At 37.9% G+C, this 24,927-nt stretch overlaps 1 protein-coding gene and 1 pseudogene across 1 annotated transcript in view; one reads left to right on the top strand and one right to left on the bottom strand.

Moving 5' to 3' along the window:
* The window catches only part of SACK1B (scaffolding CK1 anchoring protein B), a 91,280-nt gene extending 84,409 nt beyond the window's left edge, over positions 1-6,871 (top strand). The window contains exon 5 of the mRNA XM_086707089.1: positions 387-6,871. Coding sequence (XP_086563215.1) covers positions 387-2,688 — 2,302 coding nt within the window. The 3' untranslated portion in view covers positions 2,689-6,871. The remainder of the gene's footprint in view (positions 1-386) is intronic.
* A 1,094-nt stretch (positions 6,872-7,965) lies between these two features.
* On the bottom strand, positions 7,966-8,194 carry LOC112862887 (dolichyl-diphosphooligosaccharide--protein glycosyltransferase subunit TMEM258 pseudogene; annotated as a pseudogene).
* Positions 8,195-24,927: the final 16,733 nt, after the last annotated feature.

The raw sequence follows: 24,927 nt of genomic DNA on the forward strand, positions 1-24,927 counted from the left end.
GGCGTCTAACTTTGGCTCAGGTCATGATCTCATGGTTTGTGAGTTCAGGCCCTGCGTTGGGCTCTGTGCTGACAGAGCCTGCTTTGGCTTCTGTGTCTTCTTCTCTCTCTGCCCCTCCCCACTCATGCTCTGTATCTCTCTCCTTCAGATATAAATAAACATTAAGAACATTTTTAAAAAATGTTAATTATGAATTGGGGGAGTAGGGATTCCAGGGACTGCAAGCAAGTAACGATTGAAGATGTTCTAAATTGTCGTAGCTGAGGAAAACAAGCAAAAAATACTCTTGTTGACATTAAATGACAAATTTTGCTTAGTGGATTTATATATTGTCCTTAATCTTTTAACAGCAAAATTAAAATTTTCCCATTTTGATTCTTTTTCAGCTACATGTGGTCGTTTGAGAAAGCTCACCTCAGCATGGTTCAGATAATCACAGGACAACTTGTTGAGTCCTTTGATGAAGAATTTAGAACTCTCTATGCCAGATCCTGTGTCCCCAGTCCATTCGCCCAGGAAGAATCAGCAAGGGTGAAGCATGGCAAATCACTCTGGGAGAATGGCACCTACCAGCGTTCAGTTTCTTCACTAGCTTCTGTTTCCAGCCAAAGAAACCTTTTTGGCAGACAGGACAAAATTCACAAACTAGACTCTAGTTACTTCAAAAACAGAGGGATATACACTCTAAATGAACATGACAAATATAGCATAAGAAATCATGGCTACAAGCCTCATTTTATTCCAAATTTTAATGGTCCAAATACAGTCCGTCAGTACCAATCCAGTCAATTAAATGAAAATTGGAAGAGGCATAGTTATGCTGGGGAACAGCCAGAAACAACACCATACCTGCTGCTTAACAGGGCTCTGAATCGAAACATCAATCCTCCAGGTAATTGGAAAAAGCCTTCGGATAGTCTGAGTGTGGCATCCTCATCACGAGGCGGCTATGCAGGTCACCGTAATACACCTGCCCAGAGTTTTGCTGATCGGCTTGCCCAGAGAAAAACAACAAATCTCGCAGAAAGGAACTCAAATGTGCGGCGGTCTTTTAACGGGACAGATAATCATATTCGCTTTTTGCAACAGCGAATGCCAACCCTTGAACATACCACAAAGTCGTTCTTGCGTAACTGGAGAATCGAATCCTACTTAAATGATCATTCAGAAGCTGCACCTGATTCAAATGGATCGGCTCTAGGTGACCGGTTTGAGGGCTACGAAAGTTCTGAAAATTTGAAAGCCAACGCCCTTTATACTCATTCTCGGCTTCGTTCCTCTTTTGTGTTTAAACCCACTTTACCTGAGCAGCAGGAAGTTAACAGTTGTACAACCGGCTCCTCAAATTCAACTGTCGTCGGTTCCCAGGGAAGTGACACACCTAAGGAGGTCCTGGACACCCCTACGAGTGTACAGCATGTGACAGACAAGCCCTTGCCGGAATCAACCCCGAAGCTCCCATTGCAGTCGGAGGCACCCAAAATGCACACCTTGCAGGTTCCCGAAAACCACTCAGCTGTCTTACATCAAACTACAAATGGCCATCCAGAGTCAAACAACTATTTATATACATCCTTGTGTGTAAATAAGCAGACAGAAAATCCAAAGAATCAACAAAATGAGAATCTGCTCAAAAGGCGAAGTTTTCCATTCTTTGACCACTCAAAAGCCAATTTAGATCATGGACACAGTAAGCATTATGTATATAGTACACTCACCAGGAGTCGAGTTAGACAACCAGAAAAACCCAAAGAGGATTTGCTGAAAAGTTCTAAGAGCATGCACAATGTGACTCAGAGCGCGGAAGAGGACAGGGAGGTCATCAAGAGAGACCCTCCGAGTGGCACTACCACCAAGTCAATTTCCATTGCTGCTTTGCTTGAAATGAATAAAGATGAAGCTAGCAAAGAACTGACTTCAAAAAAGGAAGTTAAAGGTTCGCCAAGTTTTTTGAAAAAGGGGTCTCAGAAGTTAAGGTCATTACTTAGCCTTACCCCAGAAAAGAAAGAAAATCTGTCCAAAAATAAAGCACCTGCCTTTTATAGAATGTGTAGCAGTTCTGACACGTTAGTTTCTGAGGCTGAAGAGAATCAAAAAACAAAGAAGTCAGAACCAAAAATTGATTCATCTCCCAGAAGAAAGCGTTCTTCCTCATCAAACTCTCAAGGCAGTATTCACAAGAGTAAGGAAGATGTAACAGTTAGCCCATCCCAGGGGATCAGTTCTCCATCCGAGGAAGGTAGTAAAACAATACCTTCTTCAGGTCCAGTTGAGAACAAGTTCTTGGAAAGGGCAGGTGATGCTTCTGCCCCTAGATTTAACACCGAGCAGATCCAATACCGAGATTCAAAGGAGATTAATACAGTTCTTGCTCCTGAAAGAAAACCAGCTTCTTCTCCAAGACCAAAGCCCAATGAGCTTCTAAGATCTCACTCAACTGACAGGCGCGTTTACAGTCGTTTTGAGCCATTTTATAAGATTGAAAGCTCTATTCAGCCTGCAAGCAACCTGCCAAATACTGGTGTGCATCGCCCAGAAATAAAATCCACAACTGTGGGCAATAGTTATGGCAGGTCCAGCCCACTGCTTAATTACAATACTGGCGTATATCACTCATACCAGCCAAATGAAAACAAGTTCCGAGGATTTATGCAGAAGTTTGGAAACTTCATACACAAAAATAAATGAAATACTGTAACTTCAAATAGTTTTAAAAATACAAATGACTGTAACTATAAATATTTGTCCAAAGAACCCTGTGGATGGTTTTTGTAACATGTCAATAGATTTCTATAGGGACAGAGTTTGGGAGTATGATGTAAATGTTTACCAGTGTACTAATGTATACAGTAAAGTTCTGTGTGATAAAGTTAGTTGTACTTAATTGCAGTGTAGATGGAATGTCTCTATACACATGACTTTTAAATGGTAGTGGTAAAAAAAAAATGTAATTGTTTTCTTCGGACTGAAGATCTTCTTACGTCTCAAAATAGAAACTGTAGTGGAGAGATGGTGTATGGATTTTAAGCATTCATTCTAAAGCCTTTCCCTTGAAAAAAGGATCATTATACTCTCAATGGCCCTTTATAATATATCTTTATGGGTTCTCATATCTTCACATTATGAGAAAATAGGACAAAGCCTTTTTGGGTTTTAATTATCTTTAAATTCTACAGGGTAACTCATTATATTTTATTAGTGTTTTATTAATTTTCCTGTGGAACATATGCAACTGGTTGGGCAGCAACAGTACAATTTAAGTTATATAGCTCAGCACATCTTTCATTTTAACTGAGGTGTTTGCAGACTCTCAGCCTCATATAGTACATGGTAGGAATTTCTTTTCCTAATTTTTTGAAAACCATCCAGGTTGTGTTTCTTTCCACTCTGTACCAAGGGAGCCTATATTCCACTCACCAGTCAGCTGCTGAACTTTTATAACCATTCCTTCTTTGAAACTTAGAGCAAGCAATAGATATTTGGGAAACTTGAATTGTAAACTTCTGCCTAAATTTTTATCTTGGATTAGTATGGCAATGCTTAGTGTTTTGCTTACAAAAATCCTTGATCTTTTTTACACTGTGCCAAATACAATATGACTGTGCACTGTTTTCATAAAAGTTCTGTGATGAAACTGAGAATTGGTATCTGGCCCATTTCTTCCATGACAGTCGAGCCTGGTTGAAAGTTTTAAATCCTTCGATATCTTAATCTGATGATGATATTTACATCAGAAGATACCCTTTGCCTTTCTTAGAGTAATGAAATTAAAGGCCCACATCCATTAAAGAGATTTAACTTGACTTTACTTCATCCACAAAGTACAGAATTCAAGAAACAATGCATCATTTGAGAAGTGTGAAGTGTTTCTATAAGACTTTAAATATATTATTTAACAGCTTCTGAGCTGCAGTGTGGCCAGTATGTTGTTTAAAAATTCAAGACTAAGTTAAATAATGTCTATGTCATTAAAAGAACAGCCTTAAAATGTCAGTCATTAAAATAATTGTCCATAGTATTAAAATACCATGATAAGAACATAACAAGAGAAAACATGACAGTAGGGAAAATAAAACCTAACATTTATTGAGCACTTTTATAGAACCTATAGTTCCCACAACAATTATTTTGCGGTACCTTTGTCCTCATTATTTGTAGGTGATGATTGAGGTGATAAATGAGAGGTAAGGCCCCTAACTCACGCAATTAAAAGGTAATGGTGCTAAAGTGTCTAACATGCAGTCATATCCCTCCCAAATGTGTTCAATATTGGCCTCACCTGAACTATTGAGAATTAAATGAGAGAATGTTTATATTTTCTGATTCAACAGTAATCTGCTAAGAAAGGTTTAGTTGAATTCCACTGGACAACAAGGATACGCAGGGGCTTAAAATAATCATAGTAGGTGAGATAGGGAATGAAATTGACATTAATTTCCGATTGTAACTTAGCAGGCCAGGTTTAATTGCTAGGCCACCATTTTGATCTTGTGCTGGTTAACCTGTGACAACAAAAAGAAGGAAAAGGAACTATAAGTGAATTTAACCTGTGTTTGTGCTAGGGAAAGCAGTTCATTGGGTTAGGAAGCTGGTCAGGGAATGGAACTCAATGTTAAATATATGATCCCCTTAACTCTTGACAATGGCTCTGTGAAGTACGTACATCCTTTTTTGCAAATGAGGAAACTAGTCCTCAGAGAAGTTACAAAATCTTCCAAGAGTTGCATGGCTCTGAATTGGTATAACTGGGTTTAAACACAAAAGCCTGTAGTTTTAATACCTTTTTTTTTTTCTTTTTGAGAGAGAGTGTGACCAGGGGTGGGGTACAACGGGGGGTTGGCCAGAGGACCGAAGCTGGGTCTATGCTGACAGCAGCAAGCCCGATGTGGGGCTCGAACTCATGAACCGCGAGATCATGAACTGAGCCGAAGTCGGACGCTCAACCAACTGAGCCACCTAGGTGCCCCCTGTAGGTTTGGTACTATACCTTACCATACCTTGTTGGCTTCCACTCCACCATGATTGAGGAACCTTTCCTGAAAGTTGTCTCTCTCCTTTGCTCTATCTTTAGAAATTGTAGAAATATACCAGTAACTGTACAGCAATAGCATTTTAAAAACACAAATCCAGAATATAAACTCAGTTTAACATTATTCATAAAAGTGGGTTTTAAGACTCATAATCTTATTGTTATAAGAGTCCCATTGTTTTGGAAAGCTGTGTAATAGATTGGAAATTTGGCACAGTTCCTAATAATATCATAAAAATAAAATTGAGAAGGAAAGTTATTTTTCTTTCTTGAAAAATAATAACAGGAAAAGTAGCCAGTTGTATTTACAAAAATTTTGCGTTTTTTAAATGACCTTTGGAATGTGCATTTCCTTATAATCAGATAAATTCAGTTGCAATGAAAAAAACCTAATTGCTAGTGGGTTAGTTTTCAGAATCCTGTGGCAATTGTATAATCTTCATATATTAGTATAAAATTATTAAAAATCATTAGAATGGGAGACCAGTGAATGAAAGAGATTTTTCATTTTGCTCTTAGAAAAAGTCACTTTTGTAATTATGAACCATGGTCCTTTACCCACTCACCAAAGGCAGAACCCATAGCTAACCAAACCAAATTGACTTTAATATTACCCATTCTTTGTCTCTTAGATGGGGCAAGGGGATAATGGGCTAAGGGGATAATGGGCTAATTGTCTTTAGGCAGCTCTGAAATTGGAGGCCCTAAAATGTAGAGCAAGATAACTTTGAAGCTGAAATTACATAGACTAGTTTTAATCCTGTTTAATTACAAGCAAAAGCTTGTTGCTTTTTTGTACAGCCACTGCCATCATTTCTGGAAGCATAGATAGCTTTTAAATAGTCCCTGAATCCCTCCTCTCCCTAGTGGAATTGAGAAGTGCAGGGTGCTTTATTTCACCCACCTGTGACAAGTAGCTTGGGTTTTTGCACAGATTTATATTCTTCTACCTTTTTTTCCCTTTTATTTATTTATTTTTTCCTCCAGAAACATCTGTATTTCAGAATCTATACTTTCCAAAGTTTCTGTGGCTGAGAAATTCCTCAGGGTTAAGACTGAGTAAGCACGTAATACGATAATTTACTCAAGAGTTTAAGTTTTAAACAGACACTATCCAGCTTTATGGATATAATCATTTCGAGCAAAACACTTTTTCTCCCCATATCAATATTGGTGGAAAGATAATGGCACTTAGATGTATTTTCATATTACGGTTTGGTAAGGCAGTTTTTACTCTCTACATCGTACATTAGTTTGTACGCAGAAACTCAAAAAGATAGGTACAATTTCAAGGTAGTTTTGGGCAGATGTCTTCAGAATAGTTGAAGTGCCTACATCCTGAACATGCTGGTATCTCTCTACTATTATGATTGGGATTAGCCACATTTCTAATGTGGTGTGTTGAGTGATGGGTATATGTTGGCAGTCTACTTTTTATGGAAGCAAATGACCTTGTTTAATCAAGACGACATCTAGTGTGATCCAGACAAGCAAGAAAGAAGTTGAACTCTGGCTACATTCAACTTTAACTTTACTCCAGATTATCCAGTTACTGAACTTTTATTCCACAGATACTTGTCTTCGTGAATATCTGTTGACTCAATATGACTATGGCCAAGGGGTGTAAAGAAGAGTCTTTGTTTCACATTAACTACATGTGATATTGTTTGAAAAAAAGTTTGTCTTAATAGTCAGTTTGGTTCTAGAATACTTAGAAGGATGAAATTATAAACCAAAGAGTCAATTTTTGTATACATAAATGTTATCAAAGAAGTATTCTTCCAAATTAGCCTGGTTTTAGATCTAATAAATAAATATTAACTAATTTTGTACAAACATCAATATACTGTATGTTGTTTGTTTTTTTATCTTCAGATATATATGCATTTCTCCATTTAACAACATGTTTTCACTTAGCTTTATATCATGAATTTAAATTTGTGCACATTTTAATGTTTATTTATGAATTTTGAAATAATATCTTAAACACTTTAAGTTTTATTTTTGATTAGCAATTATATTTCATACAATAATTTATCCATATTTGATATCCAGTGACAATACTCTCCCTTAAGCACAATATCATATACATTCATTCTCTATTTCTATTTCTACTGGAATATATAGTTATTTTAAATAACTTGGCACTTTGAAAAATAGAGGAAATTTTGTTAAAAAATTTTGTTAAAAAATAGCTGACCTTTGTATAATGTTACAGCATTTAGCTTGTGTAAAATATTCTTAAGGTGCATTTGTACTAGATCAATTAGTGACATTAAATAATCTAGAGTCTGAAAGTTATTTAAAACTCAAAATGCATTTTTTCTAGAAAAAAATGCCCTTTATATCACAGATTAAGATGCAGTCAAATACTGTGTATTGGGAATTAAGTAGTGTTGTTTTAAAGGCAAATGTAAGTAAGTATAATTTAAGTAGGTAAGTATAATTTTAAGGAAAAATCTTGAATTTTTCTCCATTTACCATAAATATAGATGTTTAACAAAAACCTAGTTCAATGGAATGATAAGGAAAATAGATAAGGTTTTACTTTTGTGACCATACTAAGACCAACCTTAGGTTGAGGTAATTGGACTAAAGTTGAAAGGGGACTGAAAGGAGTAAGCGTGTGCCCTGCCTGTGGGAAAGAATTACACGAGGTGAAATTACCTGAGCTGAAAGCAGTGAGAGACTGAAGCAAGAGATATAGAGATGAAAACTCCTCTGAGTTAACAAAATGCAACATGCCAAATGGGACATTTCTCCCATAATAATCTATTTCAACAATCTGCCTTTTTTGTTTGTTTGTTTTTTGATGGTCACATATATGCCTTTATTCTGAACAGCAAATAGGACACTTCCAGCAGTAGTAAACAAAATAATAATAATTTACAAAAGTGAGAATTTGGTGAAGTCTTCTGGTTGGAACCCTTGGGAGCTCATATGTAGATGACAACCCAGAGCAGCAAGAAGCAGGACTCCAAAGCCCATGAAGAGCGAGGCAACCTAGGAGATGAGATCTTTGCTGATACCCCGACTGTACTTGGTACCTCATAAACAAAGAACTAAGCACGAAGAAATGCAAATGGCCAACAGCACCACAGTCAGATGGGGGAAGACAGCCAGCTTCACTGGGCTGGTTTATCTACTCACAGCCTCAAGATCCATTTTGCTAGGCACAGGAATCCACTCCTCTGCCACTGGAATCCAATCAGGCTCATTTTAACACGCATACTGGGAACCTACTGTGTTCCAAGTATGCAGGTTGTAGTAGAACATTGATGTAAGGGAAAAGAAGAGAATGTCTGGATAATCAGATGCTGCTGCAAGTTTTCATGAGTGTTTTAAGAATAGCCCAAACTAACAGCAAAAATGTGTATCTTACCCGAAGTCTGTCCTAATTTGTGCCTTGATGTACTCCTAGTGTCTAGCAAAGTGCACAGAAGAGTTGCCTGAGAAATAGTCTGTGTATGCATTCTATCATTTCCTTAACTGTAGTTAGATAAATCCATACATTAAAATGTACATATTATAGGTATCTAAATAGCCATTTGTACTAAAAAATATGGATGGATAAATGCAGCAGGAGTCCTAGCTTAAATTTCAGCCACATTTACCCTACAATCTGGACATCTTTACAGGTCCAACAGATCCGTTTTCTGAGGATACATATATTGGAAGAAAAGGAAACCCCTGATGAAGAATTCATTCTGAAGGAAAATGGAGTAGAGCTGCTCAAATTCAGCTCAGAGACACTTGGTGCACAAGGGAAGGAAGTGGTGACCATATGTAAAGTTATTCAGATTGTCCAGCAATGTCAGTCATCTATGTGGGACTGCAACAGAAGAGTGACTTCCCTAGAATCTCCACGGATGGTACATGGAGAGTCCAGTGTCAGGGTCGCTGCCATGGGTGCCTTCACCATGACCCTCAGCACACAGCTTCCCATTTTCAACAGCAGCGTCTCTGCTAACCTTAAGTTATAGCTACAACTGCAGACTCTACGCTGAACAACAATGAGGTACATCTACCAGTTTTGGTGTGAGCAGTGATTGGCCACGTTACCACAGGGGGGCAGAGCAGAAAAGAATAGGTACCATGAGGAAGCCGAGATAGTAAAACCTTCTAGGGACTCCTAGAACATATACAGTGGGGAATTAGGAGGGGTGGAAATTCCACCAGAACAGATTTAGATGGGTACTTACCATTCCCTTATTACTGAACTAGAATGGCTTGGCCAATACAAGTCATGTCTGTCACATATCCACAACAAACAAAGTGTTTATGACAAAATTCACAAAATGAATTTGATAGAATGGTCTCCACTGTTTTAATTAGAAAGAGGTAAATGGGAGGGGGGGAAGCCAATCCCACCCCCAAACAAAATAAAAAGAACCTTTTATCAGGGACTTAATTTAGAGAACAACTTTCAGGGTACATCCTGATATCAACACATTTTACCTTTACACATTTTTTCTAGCTGTAGGAATAAAAATTTTTAATAATCTTTATGTGTCTCGATTACCAGGGACACTCTAGATTTAATAGACCTTTTTTTTTTTTTTTTAATTTTTACTTTTATTTATTTATTTTTTGAGAGAGAGCATGAGCATGTACTCCAACTAGGGAGAGAGGCAGAGAGAGAGAGAGGGAGAAAGAGAATCCTAAGCAGGCTGCACACCCAACATGGAGCCCAGTGCAGGGCTTGACCTCATGAAGTGTGAGATCATGACCTGAGCCCAAATCAAGAGTCTGTCACTTAACTGACTGAATCAGCCAGGCTCCCCTAGTAGACCACATTTTTTAAAGAAAGTTCTTTTGGGGTGTGTGTGTGTGTGTGTGTGTGTGTAGCTTTACAAACTACCAAAATTTTATTTTGGTTCACTACTAAGACTAAATAAATTAGATACTCATTACATTAAAATAAGTGTTCTAGTTAATAAGGGTCTACGATAAAGCTCAGAACTGGATGTGTTTTTATAAATGGGATGTCAACTGAAAGAAAGCCAACCTCAAAATAGGTTAGTAAATGCTTTATTTGTTGTCTTACTGAGAACCAAAGCCCAGCAGTTTTTTTCAAATTGCTTTGAGGAACTTCTCCCAAGCTTGTTAGCTTCAGGGGATGATATTTACAAAAAGGGGAAAAGGGTATACATGCTTGTAAGCAGTTCTCCAAGTATGTGTGTGTCACAAGGTATAACTGGTTACATTTACAAAAATTAGGGTTTTCTGATTTCCACACAGACAGGAAAGCAAGACCCTTAGGTCTTCTTAATACATTGGCTTTTGTTTTTGTTTTTTTAATCGTATCTGACTGTCCAAAAGTACTGCCTGTTTACCTCTACTTAACTAGTTTTCTGGTTCTTCCCGTTTGTGATATCTCATTGAGGTCACTTGACACATTCACAGAAGTAGACATCAGTTACCTACGGCAGTTTTCGTGCACATTTCCCCTCTTAGTCAAATTGCAGCTTATGGCAGACAATGGTGACTAAGTATCTCTTTGTCCCAGGGCACTAGGAAGGTTCATGCCTAGCTGGATAAATGAGGCAAACATGTCTTAAAACGGATAACCATCTGCAAATTTCTAAATTTGCTAAAGTTTAGGAATTTTATAGCCTGAGGTATTTCATTGTGTCTAGGTATAAACTGCCAAACCTTATACAGAACGGTATATATTATTTATAGTATCCAGACGTTTGACCATCATTAGCTCAGTGCAAGTCTGAGTAGAGCCGTGCACACAACAAGAAGTAAATTTGTATAGTAAATATGTTAACAGTAAAAAGGCTAATGTCTTAGCTAGAAACATTAAAATAAGTTTAAATCAAGAATATCAGAACTAAACCAGTTAGCTAACATTTCCCCAAGACTGGGTGTTGGGTCACTTAAACCTGATGTTTGGTATGATTAGCTTATTCTGGCATGGTGGAGCCCCCCGACTTAATCTACCCTCATGGGGAGTCAGCCACACAAATATGTCCCATATCTGGAATCAGTTTTCACCAAAAGTCCTTGTGGTGTGGTTACAAATTAACATTCTCCCCCCTTTTGATGATTTTTTTTTTTTTTCCTTAGAATAACATCACAGATCAACTCTGTTCCCTCTTAGCTGGAGTTTAACTGTACTGTTCTGGACCCGGTAAGAAGTCTGTTTCATAGCTCATGAACCAGTCTTAGTCTTGGGAACAGGTCAGTTCAAACAGTTGTCTCATTTCAAGAGGTGGTCCTACAGATGGGTTCTCAAAGTTAGCCCACTGTGCAAGCGGTTAGATTTACTAAGAACAGAAAAGAAAGAAAAGAAAAGCACAGGTTAATGGAGCAAATTATAAATCCAGTGTCTGAGTCCTGAGTGCTATCAGTGAGATGATTTCTATGTTGGCTCGAAGCATCTTCAGATGGAGTGAGGGCGGGCAGTGCAGTCTGATAGATTTTCCTGATTCAGTTTGAATGTCTCTGGTGATCTTTCTGTGTGGCCCATACAGCAACAGGCATGAAGATTATCTAAAAATGGCCATTGTGAAAACTAAAGTACTAAGCAATTGTGAACTGTTTGTTATACCAGTATTTCTTAGATGAACGAATTTATGAATACATTTAATACGTTTTAGAAAGATGCCTTCTTGTAGCAAATTTATCAGCATGGTACAAAATATGTTTCTTTTTTTAATTTTTTTTTCAACGTTTATTTATTTTTGGGCCAGAGAGAGACAGAGCATGAACGGGGGAGGGGCAGAGAGAGAGGGAGACACAGAATCGGAAACAGGCTCCAGGCTCTGAGCCATCACCCCAGAGTCCAACGCGGGGCTCGAACTCACGGACCGCGAGATCGTGACCTGGCTGAAGTCAGACGCTTAACCGACTGCGCCACCCAGGCGCCCCCAAAATATGTTTCCTAATAGACCCAAGTATCTTTAGTTTCTCTATATTAGGAAGTCAAAGGTAGATAACTAACCTATGTTAGTAATTAATGTTTTAGTATCTTATCTTATTTGAAAATGATGTAGGTATTTAGTGGCTATCCTTCATATAATTTAACTTAGCAAACTCGAAAGTTTTAAATTACCAAAACAAACAAACAAAGAAACAAAATCAGGGGACATACTTTAAGCAGACACAAATATTGCTGAAAAATTTATAAACTTTTCTATCTACTTATTATTAATAAAAAAAATTGAGATGTTTATCAGGTTTATCAGCTATCATTTTTTAAATTATCTTTCTTGCTGATAAATTCTGTAACAGAGGTAAGATGAGCTTATTTGAGTTTTAGTAAACCTAGGTAGAATACAAGTATTGTATTCAATGTTGACAACTAAAAAAAATCCTATTTTAATTCAACCAACAAACCTCAATTAGCGTTTTTTTAAGTTTTTTTATTTATTAATTTTTTTTCTAATGTTTATTTTTGAGAGAGAGAGAGACAGCACAAAGCAGGGAAGGGGCAGAGAGAGAGGGAGACACAGAATCCAAGCAGGCTCCAGAAAGCTTGCAGGGGTGGGGGTGGGGCGGAGGTTGGGATGAAACTCACAAACCTGGAAATCATGACCTGAGCTGAATCAGCTACTTAACCAACCAAGCGACCCAGGCGCCCGTTTTGTTTTGTTGTTTTTTTAAGAGAGAGAACCCGCCCACCCCTGTGAGAACAGGAGAGGGACAGAGAGAGAGAGGGAGAGAGAGAATCTCAAGCAGAGATGGTATTTGTGTCCCAGTTTTCTCTCCAGTTAGCCTGGTGAAATCTGAAGTGCTCCGAATGCTGAGCAAGCAACTCTCTCGTGCATCCCTCGGCAGAGCAGCTAAATTATCTGTATTGTGAGCGGGAATCCCCACCAGACCACTGCAGGGCATACGCTTAATGTCTGCACTCTCCAATGAGACGAGCTCCTGGCCCTTGAGTCTGGATTTCAGAATCTCATGTATGTCATTGTAGCATCGAGTATTCAAATTGCCAAAATTATGTAGAATCTTTGATTTCTGGGATGAAGATTTGTCTCTCCCACAGAACTGCAACCTGTGCTCCACACACAACAGCGCCCCCTTCTGAATGATGCAGGGGAAAGGAGACAATGTGTGGGTCCAGGAACCTGTGTTAGGAACAAAATGGCACTCTTTCCTGACTGTAGGAGAAAAAAAGAACCGTTAAGACCCGAAACCCGTGTCACACACGGAATGGCATCTTTTCTTGACTTTGCAGAAGAAAGAAAAGAAACAACAGTGAATAAGCTCTGGACCATCTACCAAGTTGGGAGGTCCAGATCCCAGGAAGAACTTAGTCTATTTATTATACTCCATCTAAGGAGACTGTTGGGCACAGGAGGCCATGCCAGTACCAAGGCTCCATTTCCTGGTGGAGTGCAGCTGAGAAAGTGGTTGTCTCTTCTGGGGTCTTTGTGGTTGCCAAATTGTCAACGGAAAGAAAGCCAAGCTCAAAATAGGTTAGTAAATGCTTTATTTAATTGTCTTACTGAGGACCATAGCCCAGGAAACAGTCTTTGAGATTGCTTTGAGGAACTCTTCCAAAGCTTGTTAGCTACAGGAGGTTATATATACAAATCCCTAGAGAGAGGATTCATGCTTGGAAGCAATTCTCCAAATACTTGTGTCACAGGTAAAACAGGTTACAGTTGTAAAACTTAACGTTTTCTGATTTCCACATAGACAGGAGAAAGACCTTTAGGTCCTCTTCATACATTATGTTTTTGTCATATCTGGTTATTCAAAAATATTGCCTGCATGCCTCCACTTAACTGGTTTTCTGGTTCTTCCTGTTTTTGATATCTTGTTGAGATCACTTGCGACATTCACAGAAGGCTGACATCAGTCACCTACTGCAGTTTTAGTCCATGGGGAGTCCACACTTGGTTCGAGTTTTGTGTTCTCCCCCAAGCAGAATATAATACTGCTTTTTTAAAGACAAAAGAAAATTCCGTTGTTTGTTTTGCTAATTTAAGTATAACATAATGTGCATTGAGCTTTGCAAAGCATTTCTTAAAATGTGTTTTATGTGAATCAGAGTTAAACAACCTTTGTTCTATCAAGTGTTTTCACAGTGCTTGGCACAGGGAAGGGACTGACTGTAAGTGCTAATCTCATTTGATTTCCAGAGGAAAAACTAGAGAATATTTTGCATTCTAATCATGAAAAGATGAAAGGCCTTGCTTTAAAATAAAATTAGATAAACATAAAAGGAAGAGCAGAGGGAAGGTGAAAACCTGAATGTACTTCTATCTTCTGGCAAAACACTTTTTGACACTGAACTTCTTTGTACTTGATTTCCTTTATAATACATGAAAATAATTATTTGATACTTTGTAGAAGTATTTGAATGTTAAAGATGTTTACTTTGTAATTTGGGTTCCCTCGAAAAAAGGGCATAAGATAAATATTAACATAGCAGGACCAGCATTTTTTTTTTTTTTTTTTTTTTTTTAGGACCAGCATTTTTTAAGTGAGGTTATGTAGTTTTCTCCAGTAAACTCAAAGTTTGAGAAAGAGGTTGATTTCCAGATGTTGCAAATTAAAACTTGAAACATGTGAAGGTAAAATATATGTTTAAATATCATCTAGCTTAAAATGTTTTTGAGTGGGTTCCAAAAAATCAAAAACCAGAGGTTTGGGGCACCTGGGTGGCTCAGCCAGTTAAGTGTCCAACTTCAGCTCAGGTCATGATCTCATGGTTCCTGAGTTCAAGCCTCACGTTGAGCTCTGTGCTGACAGCTCAGAGCCTGGAGCCTGCATCGGATTCTGTGTCTCCCTCTCTCTCTGCCCCTCCTCCTCTGATGCTCTGTCTCTCTCTTTCTCAAAATAATAAACATTTAGAAAAAGAAAAGAAAAAAGAAAACCAGAGATTACCAGTTGGCTAGAATGGAATGATGGCGCGGGGTGGGGGGGTGTGCGGGGCAGGCCCATGGGCAGCAGGTGCTGCTCTAGCTCCTCTCGCTGCCCAGGTTCTCCTCGGGCTTTCTGTCACTTGCAGAGAGTTATAGCTCTTCCATTTGTAAAAAGTACAGCATCCCATTTCCTCTTATTGGACTCCTAAATGCAATGGTTTTAGCGACTGTGAGATTTCTCAATGTATAATGAACGTGAGAGGCCGGTTTTAAGTTACCTTTATCTCAGATCATGGAATCCTAAAAACGTTTGGGATTCTGACTGACTACTACCATAGCAATACACCTCAGTTTGGCTAGTGGCAAAACATGTGTTTAAAGTGTGGCAACCAGGAGTGATCCTTATCCACACTAAATTGTGGATTTTAGACTAGTTGCATACTTTTCTACATCTGGCTCCATATTGACTTCTCCAAATTCAAGTCAGTCTCTCTTTCTTTCTTCTTTCTTTCTTTCTTTCTTTCTTTCTTCTTTCTTTCTTTTTCTTTCTTCTTTCTTCTTTCTGTCTCTCTCTCCTTTTCTTTCTCTCTCCCTTTCTTTCTTCTTTCTTTCTTTCTTTCTTTTTCAAATCATTTTAGTAACCTGGCAGTGGTTCAAAATGTGGAAAGAAGATTCAAACTGGTTCCCTTAAAGGGGATGCTACCATGATTGCCTGATACAAACATGACCAAAGGCAACAATGAAACTGGATTCCAAAGAACATAGGTGGTAAGAAGGCTTGGTTGCTGGGTCAAGAGCATCTTGAAATGTTTCTTGATGGTGATTTGGTGTTGAGAGTATTAGTCATTTGAAGATAACCAAGCAGGATGAGCCGAACAGCTTTGTTGTCCCAAAGGGTCAAGCCTCTTCAGTGTTGAGGTAATCCTGGAGAAAAATGATCACACTGAAGCCAGAGTTGTAATTTCATCTTCTCATGAAAAGTAACTTTTTTAAATTAATGTTTTATTTTTTATATTTTATTTATTTATTTATTTATTTATTTATTTATTTATTTATTTTTGAGAGAGAGAGAGAGAGCAGAGGAGGAGCAGAGAAAGAGGGAGAAAGAGAATCCCAAGTAGGCTCCACACTGTCAGCATAGAGCCCAGTGTGGGGCTCAAACTCACAAAATGTGAGATCATGACTTGAGCTGAAATCAAGAGTTGGATGCTTAAACAAGTGAGTCACTGGGCACACCTTGTCTGCAGCAACTTCTAACTCAAGTTTTCTTACTTTTTTCAGGTTTTTTTTTCTAAATATTAGTCAATATATAATCACCAAAAACCATTTGAAAGTGCATTTTTTAAAGTACTTAACAAATTATTTTTTCTGTGCCTGGAAATTATTTGTCTTTATATCTTCCTATGTCAGAATACTAAAGAAATAAGATGAGTTGGATTTTAATTCATTATGCATAGTATTAAATTACATCATCATACATCAAATACCATCTTTCACATTAGGGATAACAGGCCTCAAAGATTATAACATCTATTTGTGGAAATTATGTGAACACGTAAGAACAATTATAGAAGGTGAGATGATAAAATAATGTGTAAGCTTATTTATTAATTTTTACCAAGGCTTATGGTTCTTAAATATGGTACTGTAGATGAATGCCTATTAAATCTTCCCCAAACTGTTACATTTGTCACTTTTTAGATAATCTATATGGTTTACTCTCAAGAACTTAGTTGTACTCAGCTGTTCATTATTTATTACATTTATTTGATCAGTTGAAATAGGTTTGAGGCTTGAAATAAAGTGTCACTATGTTGAGACAGTAAAAAAGGTGGTTCAGTGGGACCACATAGTATTCAACTTTATCATCCTGTGGAATTCTGCCATGTAAAAAGTATGTGTATTTTTGTAGATGGCACCATCCCAGGAGGCCTAGCTTGTGCCGTAGAAAATAAGATTGAAAGTGACCTTGGTAAATGGAAAAGTATTTAAAACTACAGAATGACATTCAGTTTTTAAAAATCTGAAAAACAGGCCATCTAAACATAAGTCAGGGAACAACTTGGATGCCTGGAGAGTCTATGAATCTGGACATTTATTTATGGTTGTAGAGCTAAGGAATAATCAGAACATAAGGCTGGAAAAACCAAGAAAACAAGGAGAGTGCAGATGCTGGCACACAGGGTGGAATGTAGGGAAGGGTGGGTGTTCAGGACTCTCCTTTTACACCAGGGTCAAGTCTGAATAAAGGACAGAGTTTCTTCGCCTGGAACAACACTGTTTTGGTCCAAGTAATGTTTCTGTTCAAAGATATAGTCAGGGACATAATTTTAAGATGTCACATTTTTTTTAAGATGCCATATTTTGCCATGTGACAAAATTAGAGTGACATCAGGGAGATGAGGTACTTCAAAGTCTGGAGCCTTAGCAGAAGGTTGATATTTAATAAGAGAAAACTAAAGTGAGCACTGGAGGGGGGGAGATGAACACATGAAGAACTATTCCACTATACAAAACAGTGTTTTCCATTACCCATTAGCAAAAACAAATAAATTTAGTGGGTCAGTATTAGTATTTTTTTAATTTTTCATGTTTATTTATTTTTGAGAGAGAGAGAGAGAGATGCAAGCAGGGGAAGAGCAGAGAGAGGGAGACACAGAATCTGAATCTTTGTATCAGTACAGAACCCGACACAGGGCTTGAACCCACGAACTGCGAGATCACGACCTGAGCCAAAGTCGGATATTTCACCAACTGAGCCACCTAGATTCCCCACATTATGTTTTTTTTTAAGTCATTATTTTTTTTAATAGAATAAGGGAGAATAAAAATAGAAAGTTCCAGAGTGCATCACAAGTAGCAATAACAAGTATTTAATGTCACTTTAATCGTTCACAATTGGGTAGGCATTGATCATGATGGAAAATCATTTTTAAATACATTGAGAGAATTTCAAACACATACAAAAGTGGACAGATATTTTAATAAATGCTCATTATCCATCATCTGTCCTAAACATGCATCCACACCAGCTAAAGCTACCATAAGCACACTCTTAACTACCTCACCATTTCATATTATTTGGGAAGCAGTCTTTGTTGTCACACCTGTGTTTTCATTCTGTATCACTAAAATTTAAGGATTCTTTTCTAATGTAAATACAATACCGTTATCAGTTATTCCTTAATATCATCAAAGACCTAAACATGTGTTTCTGTGTGTTATTCATGGCCACCATCTATCTCTCACTTAGGAGAAGTATGGGGCGCTTGGGTGGCTCCATCAGTTGAGCGTCCAACTTCAGCTCAGGTTATGATCTCGCGATCTGTGTGTTCGAGCCCCACATCGGGCTCTGTGCTGACAGCTCAGAACCTGAAGCCTGCTTCAGATTCTGTGTCTCCCTCTCTCTCTGCCCCTCATTCACTCATGCTCTGTCTCTCTCTTTGTCAAAAATAAATAAACATTAAAAAAAATTAAAAAAAAAAAAAAAGAAGTGTGCCTGACATTACTCATGGGAGATTGAGTAGGTGTTATATGTGGGAAATCTATGACATAATTTCTTTGATAGGAATGTGAAGTAGCATTCTCTGGGCTGCTTTCCATGTGGAATCAAGATTGTCCTCATTCTGCAAGGAAAAGAGTAAAAATGGTATCTTTCCAGATTTTTCATCCTTTCTTAAATGTATGCATCTCTTGAACAATTTACTACTCACTGATTTATCAACTTTATTCTAAAATCACAAAAATCCTTATTTATAGATGTAATTACTATGCATTTGCCTTGGATTCATTTATGTAGTCAGTGAAATTAAATGTCTATTGTTTGCTAGATGCCCATAGTTTACTTATATTCCCTTCCCTCCGGGAACACATTTTAGTGAGCAAAGAGTCATAAAAAACAGAATTGCATGTGAGAAGCCATTCTCACATTTAGAAAATACTGAATGTCAGTAAAATGAAGTAGAGGATATACTCTAGACACAAGAAAAGCATATACCAAGAAACGTATAAAAGGCATGCCATTTTTCTAAAACAATGAAGAGGTTTGTGTAGTTTGATCTGAGTGTTTATGGGGGTGCAAGGAAGGAAGAGTAAATGTCAGAAAAGAAAGTTTAGAGCCAAATTATATATCCTGTGTGTCAAACTAAAGCTTAGACTTCATCTTGGAAGCAGTGAGCAATCTTTGAAGTCTCCGAAGTATGGGGGACCTGCCTTTACTATGGTTGTGACTGACTGGTGATGATGATGATTTTGCAAAAAAGAAGTCCAGGAAGTGATGTTGAGAATTGGTTGGGAGCAAGAGTGGAGACATGGGGTTCAACGAGGTGGCTATTGCAGTAAATCCAAGGAACTGTTAGTAGGGGAAGAATTAATGCAGAGGCACTCAAGGATGAATAAGAGGGAACCAAATGGCTAAATAATTTGGAAGCAGAAAAAAAACATGGTAACCAAATATATGATTCGTATTGAAAGAAAGGGGTGAGTGTTGGATATGTCTGAGGTTTTAGCTTGGAAGACCTCATGGTCTTCTTACCTGAGATAAGGCATAAAGAAGGCGTAGCGGGCTTGGTGTATGTTGCACTTGGGGTGACAACGATGAGTCATGTGCAGTTGTTTTATGTTTCAGATGCCCATGAGATGCTCAGCTGTATATAGCCATTAATGGTGTGTATGTGGAGGTCAGGAGGGGACAATGAGACAGATATGAAAGTAATCCCCATTGTGGGTGCCTGGATGGTTCAGTCGGTTGTGCATCCGACTTCGGCTCAGGTCGTGATCTCACGGTTTGTGAGTTTGAGCTGACAGCTCAGAGCCTGGAGCTTGCTTGGGGTTCTGCATCTCCCTCTCTCTCTGCCCCTCCCCCACTCATGCTCGCTCGCTCTCTCTCTCTCTCTCTCTCTCTGTCTCAGAGATCAATAAACATTAAAAAAAATTAAAAAAAAAAAAAAGAAAGTAATCTCCATTGAACTGGATAATTACACTGGGTACGATTGCCCAGGGAGAGAGGGAAAAGAAATAGAGAGAAGAGAAAATGCAGTTTTTATCCTTATTTTTTTTGCACTAGTGACCACAAAATAAATGAGTCTCCCCTGCTGAAAATGTATTTATTTTTCTATTTGCTGTATATTTTATTTTTTAAATTAATTTTTTAATTATTTATTTTTTGAAAGAGATAGAGGGACAGAGCATGAGTGGGGGAGAGGCAGAGAGAGAGGGAGACACAGAATCCAAAGCCGGCTCCAGGCTCTGAGCTGTCAGCACAGAGCCCGACACCAGGCTCAAACTCATGGACCATGAGATCATGACCTGAGCTGAAGTTGGACGCTTAAATGACTGAGCTGGACAGGCACCCCTTTATTGTATATTTTAAATAGCCAATGAGACTTTTCCCGAGATCTTTCCTTGAATACCTCTGATTCAAATCCAAGATGCTGGCTGTCTTTTCTTTTCTTTCTTTTCTTTTCTTTCTTTTCTTTTCTTTTCTTTTCTTTTCTTTTCTTTTCTTTTCTTTTCTCTTTTCTTCTTTTCTTCTCTTTCTTTCTTCTTTCTTTCTTTCTTTCTTTCTTTCTTTCTTTCTTTCTTTTTTTAATATTTTATTTTTGGGGGCACCTGGGTGGCTCATTCAGTTAAGTGTTCCACTGGCTTGGGTCATGATCTCACAGTTTATGAGTTCAAGCCCTGTGTTGGGCTCTGAGCTGACAGCTCAGACCCTGGAGTCTGCTTTGGATTCTGTATCTCCCTCTCTCTGCCCCTTCCCCACTCACACTCTGTCTCCCTCTCTCAAAAATAAATAAACATTAAACACTTTTTTTAAAAATTAAAAATAAAGATTTTATTTTTTAAGTTATGTCCACATCCAACATGGGGCTCAAACTCACAACCCTGAGATGAAGACTTGTGTGCTCCATTGACTGAGCCAATCAGGCGCCCCACTGAGGGATGCTGGCTGTGTTTCTTAAATACTTCTTCACATTCATGATGTGGATAAAAATGTGTATAATACCTACCAAAATTTCTCAAGATGGTAGCAACTGCAAAACTGCATTAGGCTAAATGCAACAACCAAAGACACTTTTGATAAAGTCTTTAAGTGTTTTATCTGTTGAGCTCTTCTTATCCAGATGGCCTTTCATGATAGAAACACAAACTCAAAGATGAGGCATTCTCACAAAGTCATTTGCCAAGTAAAGTTACCGTATTTCAAAATAAGATCGGACATGGACCAAATAACTACGGCACAATTGTAAAGAGAGATCTAAGGCCTAGAGCTAGAACTATAATCACTTCTAATGACACATGGGGAGAGTTTGACTACTCTAGTTGGAAAGATGAGAGGTGTGAAAAACTTAGAACATTGGAATTATAACAAGAGACCACAGTAGATAGTCTAAAACATAATCCAACATTTGGAAGTACTAACAAGGAGTAAGATGTCCCAAAGGCAGGTAAGTAGAGCTTTTATACTGCTAATTTATCTGAGAGTGGTTGGCGTAGAAGGTTATGGTTGGCCACAGGGACCTGCTCATGACAGGGTTTCTAGTACATATTCTAGTTAATCTGGGTGTTTATCAGAGCAGAAGCAGTCCTTCAAGACTGGACATATTTGGTTATCCAGGATGAAATCTGGATTCAGAGAACAAAACAGGGACTAGATCTGCAAATTAGGGTTTCAGGGAGTGCAATTTAGTGTTTGAATTCTGTACTTTATTCCTCTGCCTTCTCTGATAAGGAAGCACCTGATACCATGGCAGCCATTCCCTCACCACATTCAGGGTTTGGCTGAAAAGTAGTGCTAAAGCTTAGATGTAGGTATCTATTGGGTGCTTCCTGCAGTACCTCTGTTCCTCTCCACCCACCTTTCCTGCCCACCCCCATTATTCATCCTCTTACCAATACACACAGTATTTTTGCATGGTAGTGAAAAGTGGCCATTCAATGACTTCCTTTCTGATTAATCTTACTAATCAATCCAGTCTCTCAGAGTAGCTAATAAGTTGAGTGGTCAGAGGCACATGCTTGGCTAGACATTCTATCCTCAGTGGGAAGGGGTGGGAATATGAAAAGAGGGGCATTTATGTTTTACTCTTTTCTAGAAATAGGAACTCAATTTGCTAACTACACAAAGTAGAACTAGCCCGTTTGGCGAGTCAGATTGTCAATGAGCGTCATGACACTGAACTTCAAATTACTGATCTAGAGTTTACTTGAATATCCTGGACTATGATCAAGATCCATCTTAAAGACCAAAATGAGGTTGGGCTTAAGGTTGTTAACACAGAGAAAGGAACAGGTATGGAGAAAGGAGCAGGCATTGTTCTCTAATTAGGCAAAGTAGTAAAATAGCTAGACAGGACCTGAAAGGATCTGGAAAAAGCATCAATGACATACACACCACTTAAATTAATGATTTGTGTTTGGTCCTATACGTTTTGGCAAGTCCTATACTTCTCCCAAGGAATTGGATGAGACCAGAGGTCCTCAAACTTTAGTGTTCATCTAAATCTCTTGGAGAGCTCATGAAAACACAAATTTCTGGATTTTACCCCTACAGTTTCTGAGTCAGTAGTTCTGGGGTGGGGCCTAAAAGCATGCATTTCTACTAAGTCCCCAGGTAATGCGTATGCTGCTGGCCTAGGGATCACATTTTGAGAACCACTGAATGCTAAATTTCTCAGTACTTCTAAGAAAATTCCTAAACCTTAATAATTTCAGGAAAGATGACACTACCAAAATTTAATGTTGAAATCACAATGTATAACCATCATATATTATACCAAAATAAAATATTAAAATTTGTTTCTTTAGGAATGATTTACTTCCTTCATTATCTCCTACAAAACCTTCACCCACCCCCCCACACACATCATATACTTCCTAGGATCAGTATTTTCAAAATGACATATTTATTAGTGAGAAATCATGCTTCTTCCATCTCTAAGCTTAGAATAGTTTTGCACTAGAAGGTTCCCTCTTCAACTTACGCAAAGGTAGTGAATTTACCTACCCAATCCAAACTTGTGGATTTGCTTACTCAGCTGTGAACGCTGTGTATATCAGAAGTGGAGAGGGGTTGCATGTATACTAGTTTGCCATATTGGGACAAATGTTATTTGCCTCTAGGCGAATGTAGTTTATTTTTTAATAAATGATATCTGAGGGGCGCCTGGGTGGCTCAGTTGGTTAAGCTTCAGACTTTGGCTCAGGTCATGATCTCGTGGTCTGTGGGTTCGAGCCCCAAGTCAGGCTCTGTGCTGACAGCTCAGATCCGGGAGCCTGCTTTGGATTCTTTGTCTCTCTCTCTCTCTGTCTCTCTGCCCTTCCCCAACTCATGCTCTATCTCTCTCTGTCTCAAAAATTAGTAAACATTAAAAAAATTAGATAAATGATATTTGAAATTAGATACTCTATATCCTTTATGGATCATAAAACTATAATTTAATTTGCCATCTGAGAATGGAATTTCTCTCTCTTTTTTTTTCCTAAATGTTTTGCTATATTCACTGACAAGGGAGCTCCTTCGCTTTTGCTCCAGAGTCCTGTGGTTGCAATCATTTTCATCTAGCTACCCGTGTGGCAGGAAAGACATTATTAAATAACCTGGACATCAAATGTGAATTCCGAACTTCTTTTTAGCTATTCCTAACATCAATGATAATTTTAATAAGCTTGAGTAGAAGCCAATAAGGTGCTCCTCACAGAAACCTCATTTTTAGAAATAATAGTAAGATTAACCATTTTAGCTGATTAAACTAGCCTATCCCTCACTTCTTCAATCAGTATCATATGTTCACAGTGAAGAGATTGTGAGTAACTCTGTTGACATACTTAGAAGACTTAACATTCCAGAACTACATTTTAAAAACACTCTTTTGGTTTATATATTGTATTCAGATTAAATACCTAATGAACTATAAGATATACTTGAACACATCATATTATTTATAGCTGACTTAAAAATGAAGATAAAGATGGAAAGATCATCAAGATTAGGGATTCTGTGATCTGTTAAGTATGGAGAGAAAATGCCAAGGACTCACAGGCCTGGGACAGTTCTATTTATAGATAAGCATTCTGAATGGACAAATAACAGCTTATTAAAGTGCAGTTAATAAATTCAAATTGTATCAGCATTAACTATCCACTCAAAAATGTCTGCCCCAGAGGTCAAGGAATCCATAATAGGAACAATTGTAGAATAGATCAACACTAATTACACTAGTATTAATTGTATTTATTGAGTACAAATAATATGCAGGGTATTTTAAATGCATTGTTTCCATTGATCCTCACAGAAATGTTATTGGCTAAGTTCTGCTAGTATCCCTGTGTACCCAACAAGGAAACTGAAGCTTATAGAACTTCCTTAATGATCTCAAAGTACAAGCAGCTAATACATGGAAGAATCAGAATTTGAACTAAGACAATTAGCTTTCAAAGACTGTAAAAGAACAAAATTTTATGTTTTACAATTGGCTCATCTTTCATTGGATTGCCTATAGTTCAAAACACATGGCATGGCCGCTAGTCTTAACCACAAAGTCTGTTCAGATCAGATTCATTATCATGAATTAGAATAAACAATCATTTATCTATCCATCTCAGCAAAATTAACTTAAGGCGCTTAGAATACAAAATATGATGGCTCCTAATACACAGTGTTCTGCATATACTAAATGTTTAATAAGTATTAGAGACAGGGTAAAAGAGAAGCATGCTTGGATGCTGTGACTGTACCTGGAAGGAAGATCATGCTGTAAACTATGTTCAGATTGGTCACTCCGATGCTTCCAATATGACATCTTGTGCATTTCTCGCCTTGGGGATGGCAAGTTCTTTTCAGGTAATCTAACCTCTTTCTGTAGTTCCCCTCCCCTTTTCTTACTTTCTCCTAAAAAAATAAATTCTGCTCTCTACTTCACATTTTTTCTAATTTTTCTCTTTGCAAAAGATCAAAGCAAATCAGACATTAAAAGTGGACAGGTGTCTATTAGTTTAACACAAGGAACTGTGGCACACAATAGTTTCCCTGTGTCTGTCGAACAAAAGCACAGATCTTTTCTCATAATGTAC

Source organism: Puma concolor, chromosome B2, assembly GCF_028749965.1.
Source record: "Puma concolor isolate L17-30 chromosome B2, mPumCon1.1.hap2, whole genome shotgun sequence".
Taxonomy (NCBI): Eukaryota; Metazoa; Chordata; class Mammalia; order Carnivora; family Felidae; genus Puma; species Puma concolor.